Source organism: Haliaeetus albicilla, chromosome 4 (genome assembly GCF_947461875.1).
Source record: "Haliaeetus albicilla chromosome 4, bHalAlb1.1, whole genome shotgun sequence".
Taxonomy (NCBI): Eukaryota; Metazoa; Chordata; class Aves; order Accipitriformes; family Accipitridae; genus Haliaeetus; species Haliaeetus albicilla.
In genome coordinates, this window is record NC_091486.1 from 19,922,661 (window position 1) to 19,936,251 (window position 13,591).

Here is a 13,591-nt window from a genome sequence, read left to right on the forward strand (position 1 = left end):
ACATTATTTCTTCTGCTGTGTGTTTGCTTATATTTTACTGCTTTAGGGAAATAGTTTTGTGCCTACATTTTAGGTAAACCATTGTGTGATAACTATATAAAACCATAGAATATTAACAAATATAATTAAAAAGAGAGAAATGTTAGGTTGTTTATAAATATATGAGAAGTTTATTGCACTCTGATTACAGCCTCACAGAAGTAAAATTCCACTGGCTTCTGTAGCATTGCTCTTATTAGGCCAACAGAAGGCAAGCCCAGTACATTTATTTTTATGTAAACTTTGTCCAGTTAAGTTGTCAAAGCTGTGCACTGTAAAACTATTACAAGGTATTAATATACGTTGGTTTGATGTCAAAAAAACATTTTATGCCTAAATGTTGATTTTCATCAATCTGTTGTTTCTTATCATCATTTCTTCACATGGGTAAAGTGCGCACTTTCCTAAATCGAATGACTTGGCACTTCTGTAGTGCTTTACAGTTCTGAAATGCTGTGTGAATATTAATTACGGCACAGAGCAGCCCGGTGAGGAAGGTAGATAAGTAAGTATTATTATCCCTATTTTACAGATGGGGAAGCTGAGGCACAGAGATTAAGTGACTTTCCCAAGGCCACACAGCAAGTCAGTGGCAGATCCAGGATTAGCGCTTGGGGACTTCCTGGATCCCTCTCCCATGCTTTAAGCAGTAGACCACAGTGTTCACTGGACTCAGCAAGCAACTCATTGCAATAATGGACAGTTCCAAGGACTCATACCTGGTCAGTGTGTCCACACATTTGTTTGCACACTACTGCAGCGTGTCAGTATGGTTTGAATACCTCAGTCCTAGCAGATTTGTGCACTATGTAAAATTTCTGACCTTCATCATTTTCAAATGGGGTGAAAGGAAGAAGTGGTAGAATTCTGTCGTAAACGTGGCATGGCTGTGAAAAACATTTAGTTTTCATGCCTTATTCTGATCTTGCTGAAACTGATGGGCAAAAGTGCAGTGGATTCATGGCTGTGAGGATGTTAGTGTGGAGGTTTGTGGCTGCTTGGTATGTTAGAAGTCATCCAGAGCATTAATTCTGTCTTCCAGGACTGTCTTATGGTTAGTCTTGCCTATACTTTCAGTTTCAAACTCTCATTTATTACAACACTTAAAAATAATTATTTCATAGTTTTCCTGACATGCTAATAAAAAGCAGAGCATTAGCAACTGAAATTAAGTTTCTAGTCTCTAGTCATCATGGGAAAGTAGAGCGCATCTGCCACTATTGTTACTTGTATTGTGATAGTGCTTACCTACAAGTGAGATTAAGACCTAATTGCACTAAACTACTTGCAAGCCCTTCCCTCCCTTCTCTCCTCCTCCAAGGAGGCAGTACAGGAATCACAGAAATTACTTCTAGCTTAAATGCAGTGTGACTCTTGTACTGGTAAATGCAAGGTGGCTTTCATACTGCTCCCTGGGAAGTGAGAGTGTACAGTGCAAGGCCTGTTTAATTGGACTTTGCTCAGAGTTTGACGTGTGAATTTGCAACAACACAATACTCCCAATTAAGCTGTTTTTCCCTGTAATATTAATGGAATAAACCCACTTCTGAGAATGAGGTGAGGCTGAGACTTGCTGTGACATTACAGGAAGAGGAAGCAGGGAAGAAAAAGATTGCCAGAAGCTGAACACATGGGAAAGGAGAAGTCAAAGTGTATGAGCATATTTTGATAAATATTAATGAATTAATTTGTATTTAGTTTACTTAGATGATCTGTAAAGACTTTATAAACTGCCCAGCAATTTAATATTTTCCCCATTGTAAATTTCCCCTAATATTGCTTCCATAAGGCCTTTTCAGGATCAGTAAAATACCGATGGCTATGCCTTATGCTGGAATAGCACTACTTCTGATGTGGCTGTAATACTTGGCCTTTGGCATCCTGCCTAACCATTCACCCAGGGGCATGGCGTCATGCCAGCATGACAAATATGCCCAGTTATGTCTAACTGCTTAACATAATGGATTCATTTTACCTAGGATGGTCAAATGGTTTGCGTGAAATTGTACTGCCCTGGTACATTTTAATAGATTATTAGCTAATTCTAAATTATTAAAAGACAAAACAGTTTCAACAGAAGGCCTTTCCTCATTGTCAGATTTTAGTTACGTACTATTATCTGCGGGAAAGCTCTAATAAAGACACTGTAACACTCTCAGTCTCCCTTTCTTTAACAGCCCAGATGCTTGGCGCTGACACGTTCCTAGGATTTTTCTATACAAGAGAGCTACAGCATGACAGCTATTTTTAAAAAAGAGAGGAGCCTGAAACAAAAACTTATATGCAGAATGCACGACATCCAGCTCTAGATGCGAATTTTTTTGCCTGGGGCATCTGCTCTTTAAGGAGAGGTGCTCCTGTAGTTTAATTTCTTGTTATATTCTATTGCATTCTATATACAGATATATATTTAGCATGTAATGTTGGTATTCAAATCCCCTTGCCTCAGACTTCCATTAATATACCAATTTTATATATTGAAATCAAGCAGTTCTAGTTCTAATATCACTTACTAAAACCCTTCCACTAATGACAAGTAAATATATATTCATGATATATTAATTGATGGTTTTGTATAATGCATCGTTTTTTCTTCATCATCATTTACTGGAAACTACTCTAAATCATGTTGTGAAATACAGGCTGTATTTAGCAACTTCTTTTTGTTGCAGTTGGTGATGTCAAACTCATAGTGAAGCCAATGTTCGTTTTAGCTTAGCATCCAGTGCCTTGTTGCTGAACTCCCAAAAGATTTCTCTACTTAGGGAAATGTTATTTTTTTTCATGTCAGAAGTGACCAGAATCACTAATTTCTGTAGCTTTTTTAGCCTGAGCACAGTACACTAATTCATCACATAATATGTTTATAGTGCAGTGGAGAATACAGTTAAAATGCATGTATGACTACAGTGTAAAATTAAACATGAAATGTATGTTGCTGAGGAAGAATTGCTTTTCTGTTTTCTGCTATTAGTGTGTGCTGTCTGCCTTTATTGTAATTACAGCTTGGTGTTTGTAAAGAAAAGCAAAAGCTTTGCAATCACCAGTAAGTGAAGCCAGTTGTTTTCATGGTATTAAAGCTTTCTTTCTTATCTTGTCACTGAGTATCATTCTCTAGCTGTGCCAAAGTATAAGGAGTGTTAGTGTTAATAATTTGGGAATTCTGCATGTAGCTCAGATTCCTGGTCTAAAGACAAAAATACATGTGCAATCCCTTTCTTCAAGAGTACAAGAATAAAGCTGCCTCAACCAGACATTTCTTCTCTCATCTCTTTCGTTGTCCTGTTGACTCATGTTGTTCTTAGTTCCCAGTAACCAGTGTTTACTCATCATCTTGCAGGTTTTAACAGGAGAACTTCTTCATTTCAAAGTTAGCTGTAATCATACCTCAATAAAAACTGATGTGAAAAGGAATAGATTTTAATAAGGAAAATTAAATTCTTAAAACCGTCTTTGTTCCCGAGTAGGAAGAGTAAATAAATAAATATTAAAAGCATCTTTGTTTCTTAGTACTATACAATCTTGCCAATAGGTTCCAAATGAGAAGCAGCTTATCTGTTCTTTTTTCTGTTTTGCAGAGAAATGATGAAGAGGCTGTGGTGGATAGAGGCGGAACTCGGTCCATTCTCAAAACACATTTTGAAAAGGAAGATCTGGAAGGTGAGAGATTATTTTTCTGTGCATTGCATTGTCTCTTTCTTCTGAAAGAACTGAAATGCAATTCCAATGTGTAAACTTACTGATTTGAGCAGGGATGCAAAGAAAGTGAACAAGAGAGTAGAATCTCATAATTTATTTTAGAAAGAGAAATACTACTCTCTTCTCACAGCAGTGCTCAGATACAGATGAAGGTGGAAGGAATTTGCTAGTTTTCAGTGATCTATAATCAAGTCCTGTAAAACATGCATGTATGACTTTAGATAAGTCTTTCTACCTTTAATTTTCCAAATATGTAAATGCAAGCAGGACTGATGATTTAGTACTTATAATGGCTTCTATACTTCCTTTACAACACTCATGTAGCTGCCTAGCCACCTTTTCAGCTGAACAAAAACATCTGGAGTGTCACAGATCAGACAGATACTTGATAATATACACTGCAGAAACCACCTAACATCACCGTGGGTAAGAAAGTGGGAAGTTGAGAACTGTCTTATGATATTGGCCTAATAATTCAGATAATCTCTGAAAGAGTTGCATTTCAGTTTGTTTAGTGGATCCCAAACTTATTCTGGTTACTACTGTACTTGCACTCTTGTATTGAGTTTTGTGACCCCCCAAGTCATAATTATTGGATGAAACTGTATTTCTGTTTCACGTATGATGTCCCATCCCTGAGACTGGAACTTGCTGATTTTAATTGTTAGCTTCTTGTGGTGGGACATGGAAGGTTCTTGTCTTTGTCATACAGAGCCACAGGAATAGCCAAAAAGAAATACTAAGATCTGGGATGTATTTCAACATCCTACATCTGAAAAGTTACCTGCCTCAGGTCTAAAGAGAGGTTTCTCCATCTGTGCATGAACCTGAGCTTTCTAAATGCCTACCCTTGATTACTTCATTTTTTTTCCCTTTTCTATCTGGCTGTATGAATTTTGTTTTCTCTGCTGCATGATGGCCATATTGATGATTTCATGTGAATGTCAACATGATGCACAGCAACTCCCTGTTAATGCTTCCCTCAGCCGTGCCTCAAAAAGCAGACATGGCTGCATTTTGAAAGGCGGCCTGGCTGTGTTAGTCTGTATGAGGTAGTCTCTCATAGAAGGATGTAAAATGTCACGCAGTGTAGCATATAATGAGGTAGGTAGCTCTCTGCTCAGTCTGAGGCAAGTCTGAGTACATGCAAGGGAAGATCTAGGGTGGCATTTAGGGTTTTGGTGTCTCCAGGGGTAAGTGGCTGTCAGTGGATCAGGCTGGCAATGACAATTTTGGACTTGGGCACGCAACCCCCTTTTTTTGAATCTTGCACTTAGTCTTCTGTAGTCTTCAGTTCCTTTGTCACATCCTCGGACAAAGTGAAACTACTGTATCTGTTGTCCTTAGAGAAATACCTGACAGAAGAATGGATGCTCCCTGCCTTCCCTTCTCCATGATACTGACTCACAGATTTTTTAATGGGGTGAGCCTACCCCCAAAAATATCCTTTTGCTGAGTCATTTTACTGATGATGGTAAGGTGGCATTTCAAAAATGGACAACTTTCTGGAGAATGACAACTTTAAACTCAGTCACATGGGTAGACTCAAGTATTAAGGCAATCAGGATTACTATGATGTTCCACATGTGACTACATGGAACCTAAAGCCTCATCTCAAAATTTGAAGTACGTCATTTGAAAACTATTTAATTACTATTTTTCCCCACTATCCTATAAGTATAGAGTTGCTCCTGTGAAATACCAGTGAAAATATTCTTTCAAAAATCTGCTCCTAGGATGTTATCAATAGAAATTGGAATATGACAATGACCACCCCCCAATCTTTCCATCAATTTAAATTGTTTAGAAGACTGAAAAATTCTGTAGTTAGCTAGTGAGTCTGCTTTCCTTTAAAGTAAAATCACAGTGCTTCATAATGTTCTAACAAAATAATTACTCGATGTAGAATCCTTCATAATGCAGTTAGCTTTCTCAGATAAATTTCATGTCCACTCTAAGATCAGATCAGTGTCTTTAAATTTATAATCACTGCATCCAGAAATACCAAGTGACATAAAAAGATTTTAAGAGATTGTACATTTTAATATCCAGTTGCTGTTAATAGCATGTCCATTTGTTTCACAGCACATCTAGGCACTTTTCCATCTGGAAACAGTGGATGTGACTCACAAATGTCACTGTCTTATTCTTGTCCAATGAACATTGTGTTGGGTTTTGCTGAAAACTTACCTTTTTTCCTAATGACATAACAACTGTAAAATAGGAAATTATATAATCAGGTGCTAATTGCATAGCTTAGTAAAAATCATATAATTAGATAATTAATATGTATTATGTAATTAGCTCTTTGACAGACATTTAATTGAGTTTATGTTTTAAAAATGTAAATAGCTAGTTACTGAATATTCTAGCAAAGACTAGTTTTGACAGGGTTTAAGTTTCAATAGTACCATATCAGCAACATTTCAAAACCTGCAATTCATATGAAGAACTAAAGGTTGTTTAAATCTGAAAATCAGTATTAGTTTCTTCTGATTAAATCTTAAAATTGTAAGTATTTTGCTATTTTTAAATTTTAGATCATCAACATTCAAATGTCAGAGATACTGATTTAAATGTGTACTAAAATTTCCATCTGAAATTTCTTGGCTGAGCAAATACTTGTGTTTGCATATTTTGGGGCAGCCATTGCGCAAATATATTGCAAGTACATATCTTGCTGAAAGCATGAAAATATCACGGTGATTAATGCTGCCTGGAAGAACTTCCACAAGACCAGAATTTTGCCTCAGTCTCTCTAGATCAGTGTTTTCTTTCCCTGAGCAATGTAGTAAAAATTTGGGGAGATAGGACAGGAACTGCAGTACTTCTGGGAACAGAAGAGATGTGGTGCTCGTTTTAGTGCCAGTAATGATACTTGCAATGTGTACTTCAAATCGTATCTTTCTACTTAAGCTTTGTAGTGCTTCAGAGGTGGATTGTTTGCAAAGCTTTGGCATTCATATTTTCAGCATGAATGATTTTTCCAAGTAATTCATTTTTCCCAAGTTGTAAGGTCAAGATCAGGCACTAATACCAAACAGGTCATTTGTCTGACTGTTGCATTAATGAAGGGACAGAGAAAGCATTTCTAAAAGCAAAACAAGAAGCCCATCTCCCCTGGTTATAATCACATATTTTGCATGTTATATTTCAATGCGTGTATAGACAAAATTCCTACTGAAATAAATATGCTCTTATTTTCATCAGTGGTGGAATTCCTAAATGAGAACTGGGCACTGATTCTGGATGCTAAAGTACTTAATTGCAAAAGGACAGGTTGTACATGTACCTGTACTGGAAGCAGGTAGGCAAGTTTTCATAAACAGATGTGCACATCAACAACCAGTTGCACTCGGACAGCTTGCTTACTCCATGTTGTTGTCTCTGACTATCTGCCATTGCTTGAATGCATGTTCAGTAGTAACAGTTTTCTAACAAAATGGATATACCTACTTTTTCTCTCATAAGTTAAAAATATTTGGATTGATCTGTACGTGTCTGGAGATCTCAGAGTCTCTCAGATCCCACGCTGAGACTTTTGGACTATGTAGATATGCAATATGATTGGCACTAAGTGCGCTCTGACTAAGGTCTTTTGCTTATGCCCTCTGTACCAGCTGAGAGTGAAAATGACTGTTCCATGGCTGTCCTTGCTAGAGGCGGTCAGCTTCAGACACTGGATTTTTGTGGCAGGATTTCAGAACTGCTGTGGGTATTACTGTGGCCTGGTTTGAGAAACAGCTTTGATAGGGAGATGGCTGGAGATAGAATTGTTAGGTGGAGGTCCAGGCATGAATCAGGGATGAATTCTGGCTCTGTTGGAGGAAATTGCAAAATGATCCTTGGTTCAGAGAAGTCAAGATTTTGCTTAAGCTTTTCATGTTTCATACATTTTTATCTGCCTAAGTGGTGTGGGAAAAATTTGTCTCATGGGAAATTGTTTGTATCTTTCACATCTCTCAGGATACATAAACCACCATATCCAGTATATAAATCACTGTACATCAGAATATGCATTCTGACACTTTTGACAAAATTTAGATTACATGGAGTGATTACTGAAAGTCACAGAAGACTTCAAGCTAAATTAGGAAATAAACATCACTGGTGCAACACTGAATATGCTACAGAAGCTGAGGATTTAAATTTAATAAACCAAAAATTAATTTGAAATGTTAGTGGGCTTGTAGAGATGTTTTGTATTTAAAAACCTGCACAAAGGTTAATTTTGATAGTAGATGTCCTGCTGACCAAAAAAAGAGAAATCCCGGAGTATTTAATTATTCTTTTTTAAAAATGGTTATTTTAGTTATTATTTCTTTTTAGATTTGTTAGCGTGTGACAGTACTTTAAAAATTATTTTCATGAAATTTTTATTATACACAGTTAGGGTTAATATATGAAAAGCTCATTGTGATTGAACTCTAATCTCCATATATTATTTAGTGAAAATCTGAGTCGCTCCAGATATTGAAGTGAGCTTTTATTCTCAGAGACTGGACACTTTTTATAGAAGTAACATAATAGTGGACCTGTCTGCCACTGACATTATTTACCTGAAAATTGGTATAACCTAGCAGCTCACAGGACTGAAAGAACATAAATGTTATTAACCTGCTGGCCTTGATTCAGCCTTGCCCCCATGTAGAAGCAAGTCAGCTACTAATTCTGCTTGGCCAGACAGGAACATCGACCAAGGTCTCCCCTCCCTTTGGCTGCCAGGACGCTACAGCCTACTGCAAATAATTTGTTACTCTGTCAGTACAGATTGCCTGCTCCAAGCATCCTTGCCTCTGCTTCCCTTGGGTGCCCCATTCATCCTGATGTTCACTTTGACCTATCTCATGCCCCTTGCGGCAATGTTCATTAGACTTAGAGGGGTAGAATATAAGATGTGGAAGAGCTCCAATAGAAACAGTTGGACAGAGGTTTGGGTTAGTCTACGCCTGCAATGTCGGATGTGGTTGTTTAGCTGTAGGTCTCTACAAAAAGGTCTCTTAAAAAGAACCATTTTGGCTTTACAGGCACAGAATTCTTTCATTTTGTTGCCTACCAGGTATTACATGCTCTAGTTGGTTCCATTTGTCATTTCTAAGGCACATCTTTCTGTAGTGAATCTCATCTTGTTTTGTCACCTTTTTCCTATGTCTGAATATTCCTTGAGATCTCACTTACTTTTCTCCTGAGCTGTGCTTGCACTCTTGCCTTGGCAGCTGCCTGGTTTGGTCTCTTTGCATGGATCTCTTGTCCCTTCCCAGGTGTTCCCATATTTGTGGGAAGGGGGTTCACCTTGAAGATTCATGAATAACTGTGCAGGGCATTTTCACAAAATCTCTTTGAAAGTTCACATGAAGAATAATGAAATAATGAAAGCAAACAAGTTACCATGTAGTGTTGGCTGAGTGCCACATTCTTTCGTTGATCATAAGCCTAGGGTTTTGAAGTTTGACTTTGCTCTGAGCTTCACTGACAAGAAACCTTTTCAATATTTGTGGGGACTAGTATTTCCAAATATTTCACCTTGTGAAATTCTGATAAATGAAATTGGTATAAACCAACTTGCCATTATTGGTGAAAGCTGCAAAATTGTAGCATCAGAAGACTAACATTCTGTTTTTAACATACAGCTGTGCTGGTACTGAGCTTGCATTTTTTTTTCTTTGCTTGTTGCTAATTTAGAAATATAGGTCAAATTCTTCCCTCCGATAACTACAGCTTCACTTTCCATCAGTGGAAAGTGTGTGTGTGTCTCTTTTACATTCTGTGTCTGCTGACTTTTTTTCTTTTTTTTTTTTTTTTTTTTAACCTATTGTGTGGCAAGGTCTGAGACCTGATCTTGTGATAGAACCATGCATGCAACACCTCTGAACTCCTATGAAGCAATGTAGGGAAATAGCGAACGAAGCTAAGTGCAGTTAAAAAGACTTTTTAGCCCAGCCACAACCTGGAAAAATGTTTTGTTAAAAGGAGAGATTTGTTGGGAGGGCAATTGTCAGGGGTCTTTAAAAGGTCCTTAACTTTAGTGATTTCAGTGAGATGCTCTTATCTTCCATATTCAATATTCCTTAATGCTTTCTTAGGCCACGGATATAATTTCAATTTTTTTCTATATAATTTCTGTTGTACTTTAACCTAAAACATAAGGTACATGTATGAACTAAAAAATTTGTGAAGGCTTTCTCAAGGTCAGTTCCTCCAAATTACAGCATGGCAAAAAGGTGAAAAATGTCCCTTGAGCAAACTGTCACCACAAACAGCAATGTAAACTGTTGGTTTAGGAAGCATTGCCTTTGTCCTTCCTGCTTTCTTTTTAGCTCTGCCTCCCTTCTGCACTACAGTAACGGATGATGAGTCATGTACTCTCTACTCCTACACAATTCGCCATAATCACTTTTTCTCCTATAAGCAAAAAGGCAATTCTTTTAACTCTACATGGACTGCTGGTTTTCTGTCTCTACCACACTGTTGCATTTGTTTCAGCTCTAGCTGGTAATACATAAAAGAGGCTTCAAGGCAGTGAGTGTTTTCCAGAGGAGGGCGAAACCCCTCCAGTCCTGCTGAGGTCAGCAGTCATTTGAGACTTGGCTCGAACCACTGGCAAAATATTCTCTCTCAAGGCATCTTGACTTTGCAATGTTTCCTTAGTAGGTCACAGAAGCCTGCCTTTGCTCTTTCTGGAGATGTTTCAAGACCCATCTGTTCCCTTATCTGCCCCCGTCCGTCACGCCTGTGAGCAGGGATCTGAAAGCCTTGGTCTCAGCAGGTGCCTAAGGCAGATGTGGAGCATTCCAGGTGGAAGGCGGCACAGGCAGATGTACCGCAGGCACCTGGTGCTCATGGATGTTCAGATCCAGGACAGTCACTTTTTATGCAATAGGCACTGACTTGCTGGTTCATTAAGGGACTCTCAAAGTACCCACTTGAGTCCCACGTGCCTGGTGTAGCATGGAGGCCTGTGGAACCTCTGCTGATGGGGAAGTGGGAAGGTGGATGTGCTTCATATGTGTGTTCTTCCTACCAAATGGGTGTGTGTTTTCTGTGTTAAAATTTTCATTGGAAGGAGAATGGGAGGCACTGGGGCAAAAATATCTGTACTCTTAGTGTTCCATTAAAAAGATCTTAATTCTTCTAAATTAAGGGAAACATTTACAGTTCCTTTCTCTCCATCTCCATTTTCCCTTGCAATGTCACATCCATTCAGACAACTGTAATGGGATTTCCAGAAGTTTCTAAGTTAAGTTGTCAAGCACCATAAATTATAATGGGATATATGTTTTCAAAGCTTTGGAAGTCCCACTACATTTCTTTTCCTTTCCATTTATTTAATGAATAAGGTAGGTAGCTAGAACAAACTTCTGTTTTAAAGACCCAGAATGCCAGGTTCTGAGAACCATTTTTAGATGTTACATCTGTCATTTTCAAGGGCTATGTAGAAAATATTTGTATTTCTGAGGTTGTCTTTTTAGATGGTTAATTTGCTATTGGGTTCTTAAAATACAATTTAGGTATAAGGAAGGATTTCTTCTTTAGAACACAGTAACCCCAAACAGTCCTTCTACTTAGATTTTATTCTGAGAAATGTCTCTGCAAAAGTTATTCATATTAATAATGTATGTTTCATATCTGTCTTTTCTAGGGCAAAGAATTCATACCTCCACAAAGTGGATATATTTACAGCACAATACACTTTTTCTTCAAAAGTTTGGGGGAAATCCTGATTTTTACATCTGCTTATATATGTGCTTTCATCTGTCTGAAAATTAAATATATTTTATTTATATATAAAATAATATAATTAAATATAATTAACAGGATGCCTTTAAAATCTTTTATGACATAATTTGGATTTATTAATGTAATCCTGTAAAAATTAAAAAGAACACTTTATAACAAGGGTCATTATTTCTTTAATCCTTCAAATATTTTTACTTAAAGAGTGTTTTAATGCTTCAAAGGTAAACCACAAGGGGCCAAAGCCTCTTTCTTACACTATAAATGCATAGATTTGAACTAACTGTATATTCTGAGTTTTGGTCCCCAGCTATGTGCAATTTGATTAAGAATAGTCTTTTTTTCAAAACAATATTTATACAATTTAACAGTGGACGTGCAGCATTGTATAAAGATGACATTGCAGAGCAGATCAATTCAGTGTATTGCATTTCTTTAATAAGCTTTCAGATTATAAATAATCATTGTATATTAATGTATTTTCTCAGAGGTTCAGTTTTTAAAAATGATTCACTCCTAAATCCTAATACTGAAAATATTTATGCATGCACTTATGTTTAGCTTTCCTAGCGGCACATCTTGAATAAATCAACATTTTAGTTCAGAGTGTATTTTTGCAGGAACAAAATCATAGTCTTTCTGTGATAAAACTCTATTGATGTTAATGTAAGGTTAGTTGAAAAAGCTCAGGAAGATCACACAAGTCCTATGGCTCACTGATATCTAAATTAATTCCTATTTTTAAAAGTATAACATAAATTAAACATAACATAAACCATGGAGAGGAATAAACCTTTCTCAGCATAGAAATTCTTTCATTTATTTTGAAGTAAGAATCAGCAGAAGAAATCCTTTTTTGATGTATTAGATGTAAATTTTTTTCTGAGAATGGACAATAGGCCAATCTCTTAAGGGTGTCTAGAACTACAGATCTGCATGTGTGTACCTGAGTGCATTTCATCTGTATATGTTTCCATGGACCTGATTACGTGTGGCTCACTATGCATGCATGCATAAGTATCTTACAACATACCCACCATAGTCCTTGGCTGAGAGGTATAGAATAAAGAAATGTTTCTAGTATGATTTTTCCCATTATAGGACAGTTCCTTGGAAGAGGGGAGAAGCAAACCAAACTGACTGAATACAGTAATAATAAAATAAACTGTAATTGACCACTTCAGCTGTTAACATTTTTTGGAAGAAAACACAAGCATTGGAAAAATACAACTGAAAAAACCTGTTTTGTAAACATGCAATGAAACGCAAAACATTAATCCATTTGTAGATTTTTGGCTAACAACTTTAGCCCTTTCTCGGGTGATGGGACTCTACAGCACATGGTGTGCAGCGTAGGTGATAAAATTGTCCAAAAGTGATGCCCAGCATAGTATTTTTGAAGACTTGGCTTTAAAGAGTTATAAATCCATTGTTTGTTATGCTCACCTCTTAAAACCGTGTATAAATTCTGTGTGAGAATGGTTCTTAGGTTGTACCTGGTGTTGACAGTATGTACCCTGATGTAACTTACAGTTGTTACTATCTCCCACACTGCAGTGCCTTTGTAACCTTGCCAAAAGAATGAGAAATTATGAACTAATTAAGCCTGGTGCTGTGCAAATGTACAGCAGAGCAGGATTATTTTACAACATTTAATCAATATTTAGGCATTTTTAGATGGCATCCTGATGAAGTAAATAATAAAACACACACAAAAAGCTCTTAAATGAAAGAAATGCCCTTATACAATTAGTTATAAATTATAAGGAACAAATCTGAATCCTATTGGATGTCCTGCAATTGACTTCAGCCAAATTCAAATTATAGATGATCTTTCTTTGGAGAATTTAGTCAGTTTAACCCATATAGTAAATATAGGTGCTGAAGGTATAAAAATGGCTGTTAGAAGAAAAGGTCTTCTTTACCCAGTTTTGCATTTTTGGGGAGGAAATATTGGTGTCACTTGGAACTGGTGTCAGTGATGTTCAGGAGCTATCCGCAACCTGGATTCATGTTATGCTGGGACAGAAATCTTCTAGTAACTGCTTTTGGGCACAACATTAAAATGACAGAGCCTAGCTGATTCTTGGGACTTGCTTATGGCAATGGGAATAAAAGC

The 13,591-nt window shown here is 37.0% G+C and overlaps 1 protein-coding gene across 8 annotated transcripts in view; it reads left to right on the forward strand.

Annotated features, from left to right (window-relative positions):
* The window catches only part of SLC4A10 (solute carrier family 4 member 10), a 165,383-nt gene that overhangs the window by 60,710 nt on the left and 91,082 nt on the right, over window positions 1-13,591 (forward strand). For 6 of the 8 annotated variants that reach the window (XM_069781239.1, XM_069781237.1, XM_069781238.1 and 3 more), the window contains exon 2: window positions 3,618-3,699. In XM_069781239.1, the coding sequence (XP_069637340.1) occupies window positions 3,618-3,699 (82 nt within the window). Of the gene's footprint in view, window positions 1-571; window positions 762-3,617; window positions 3,700-13,591 lie in introns of all 8 variants that reach the window. The other 2 variants (XM_069781241.1, XM_069781240.1) reach the window with 1 other exon arrangement.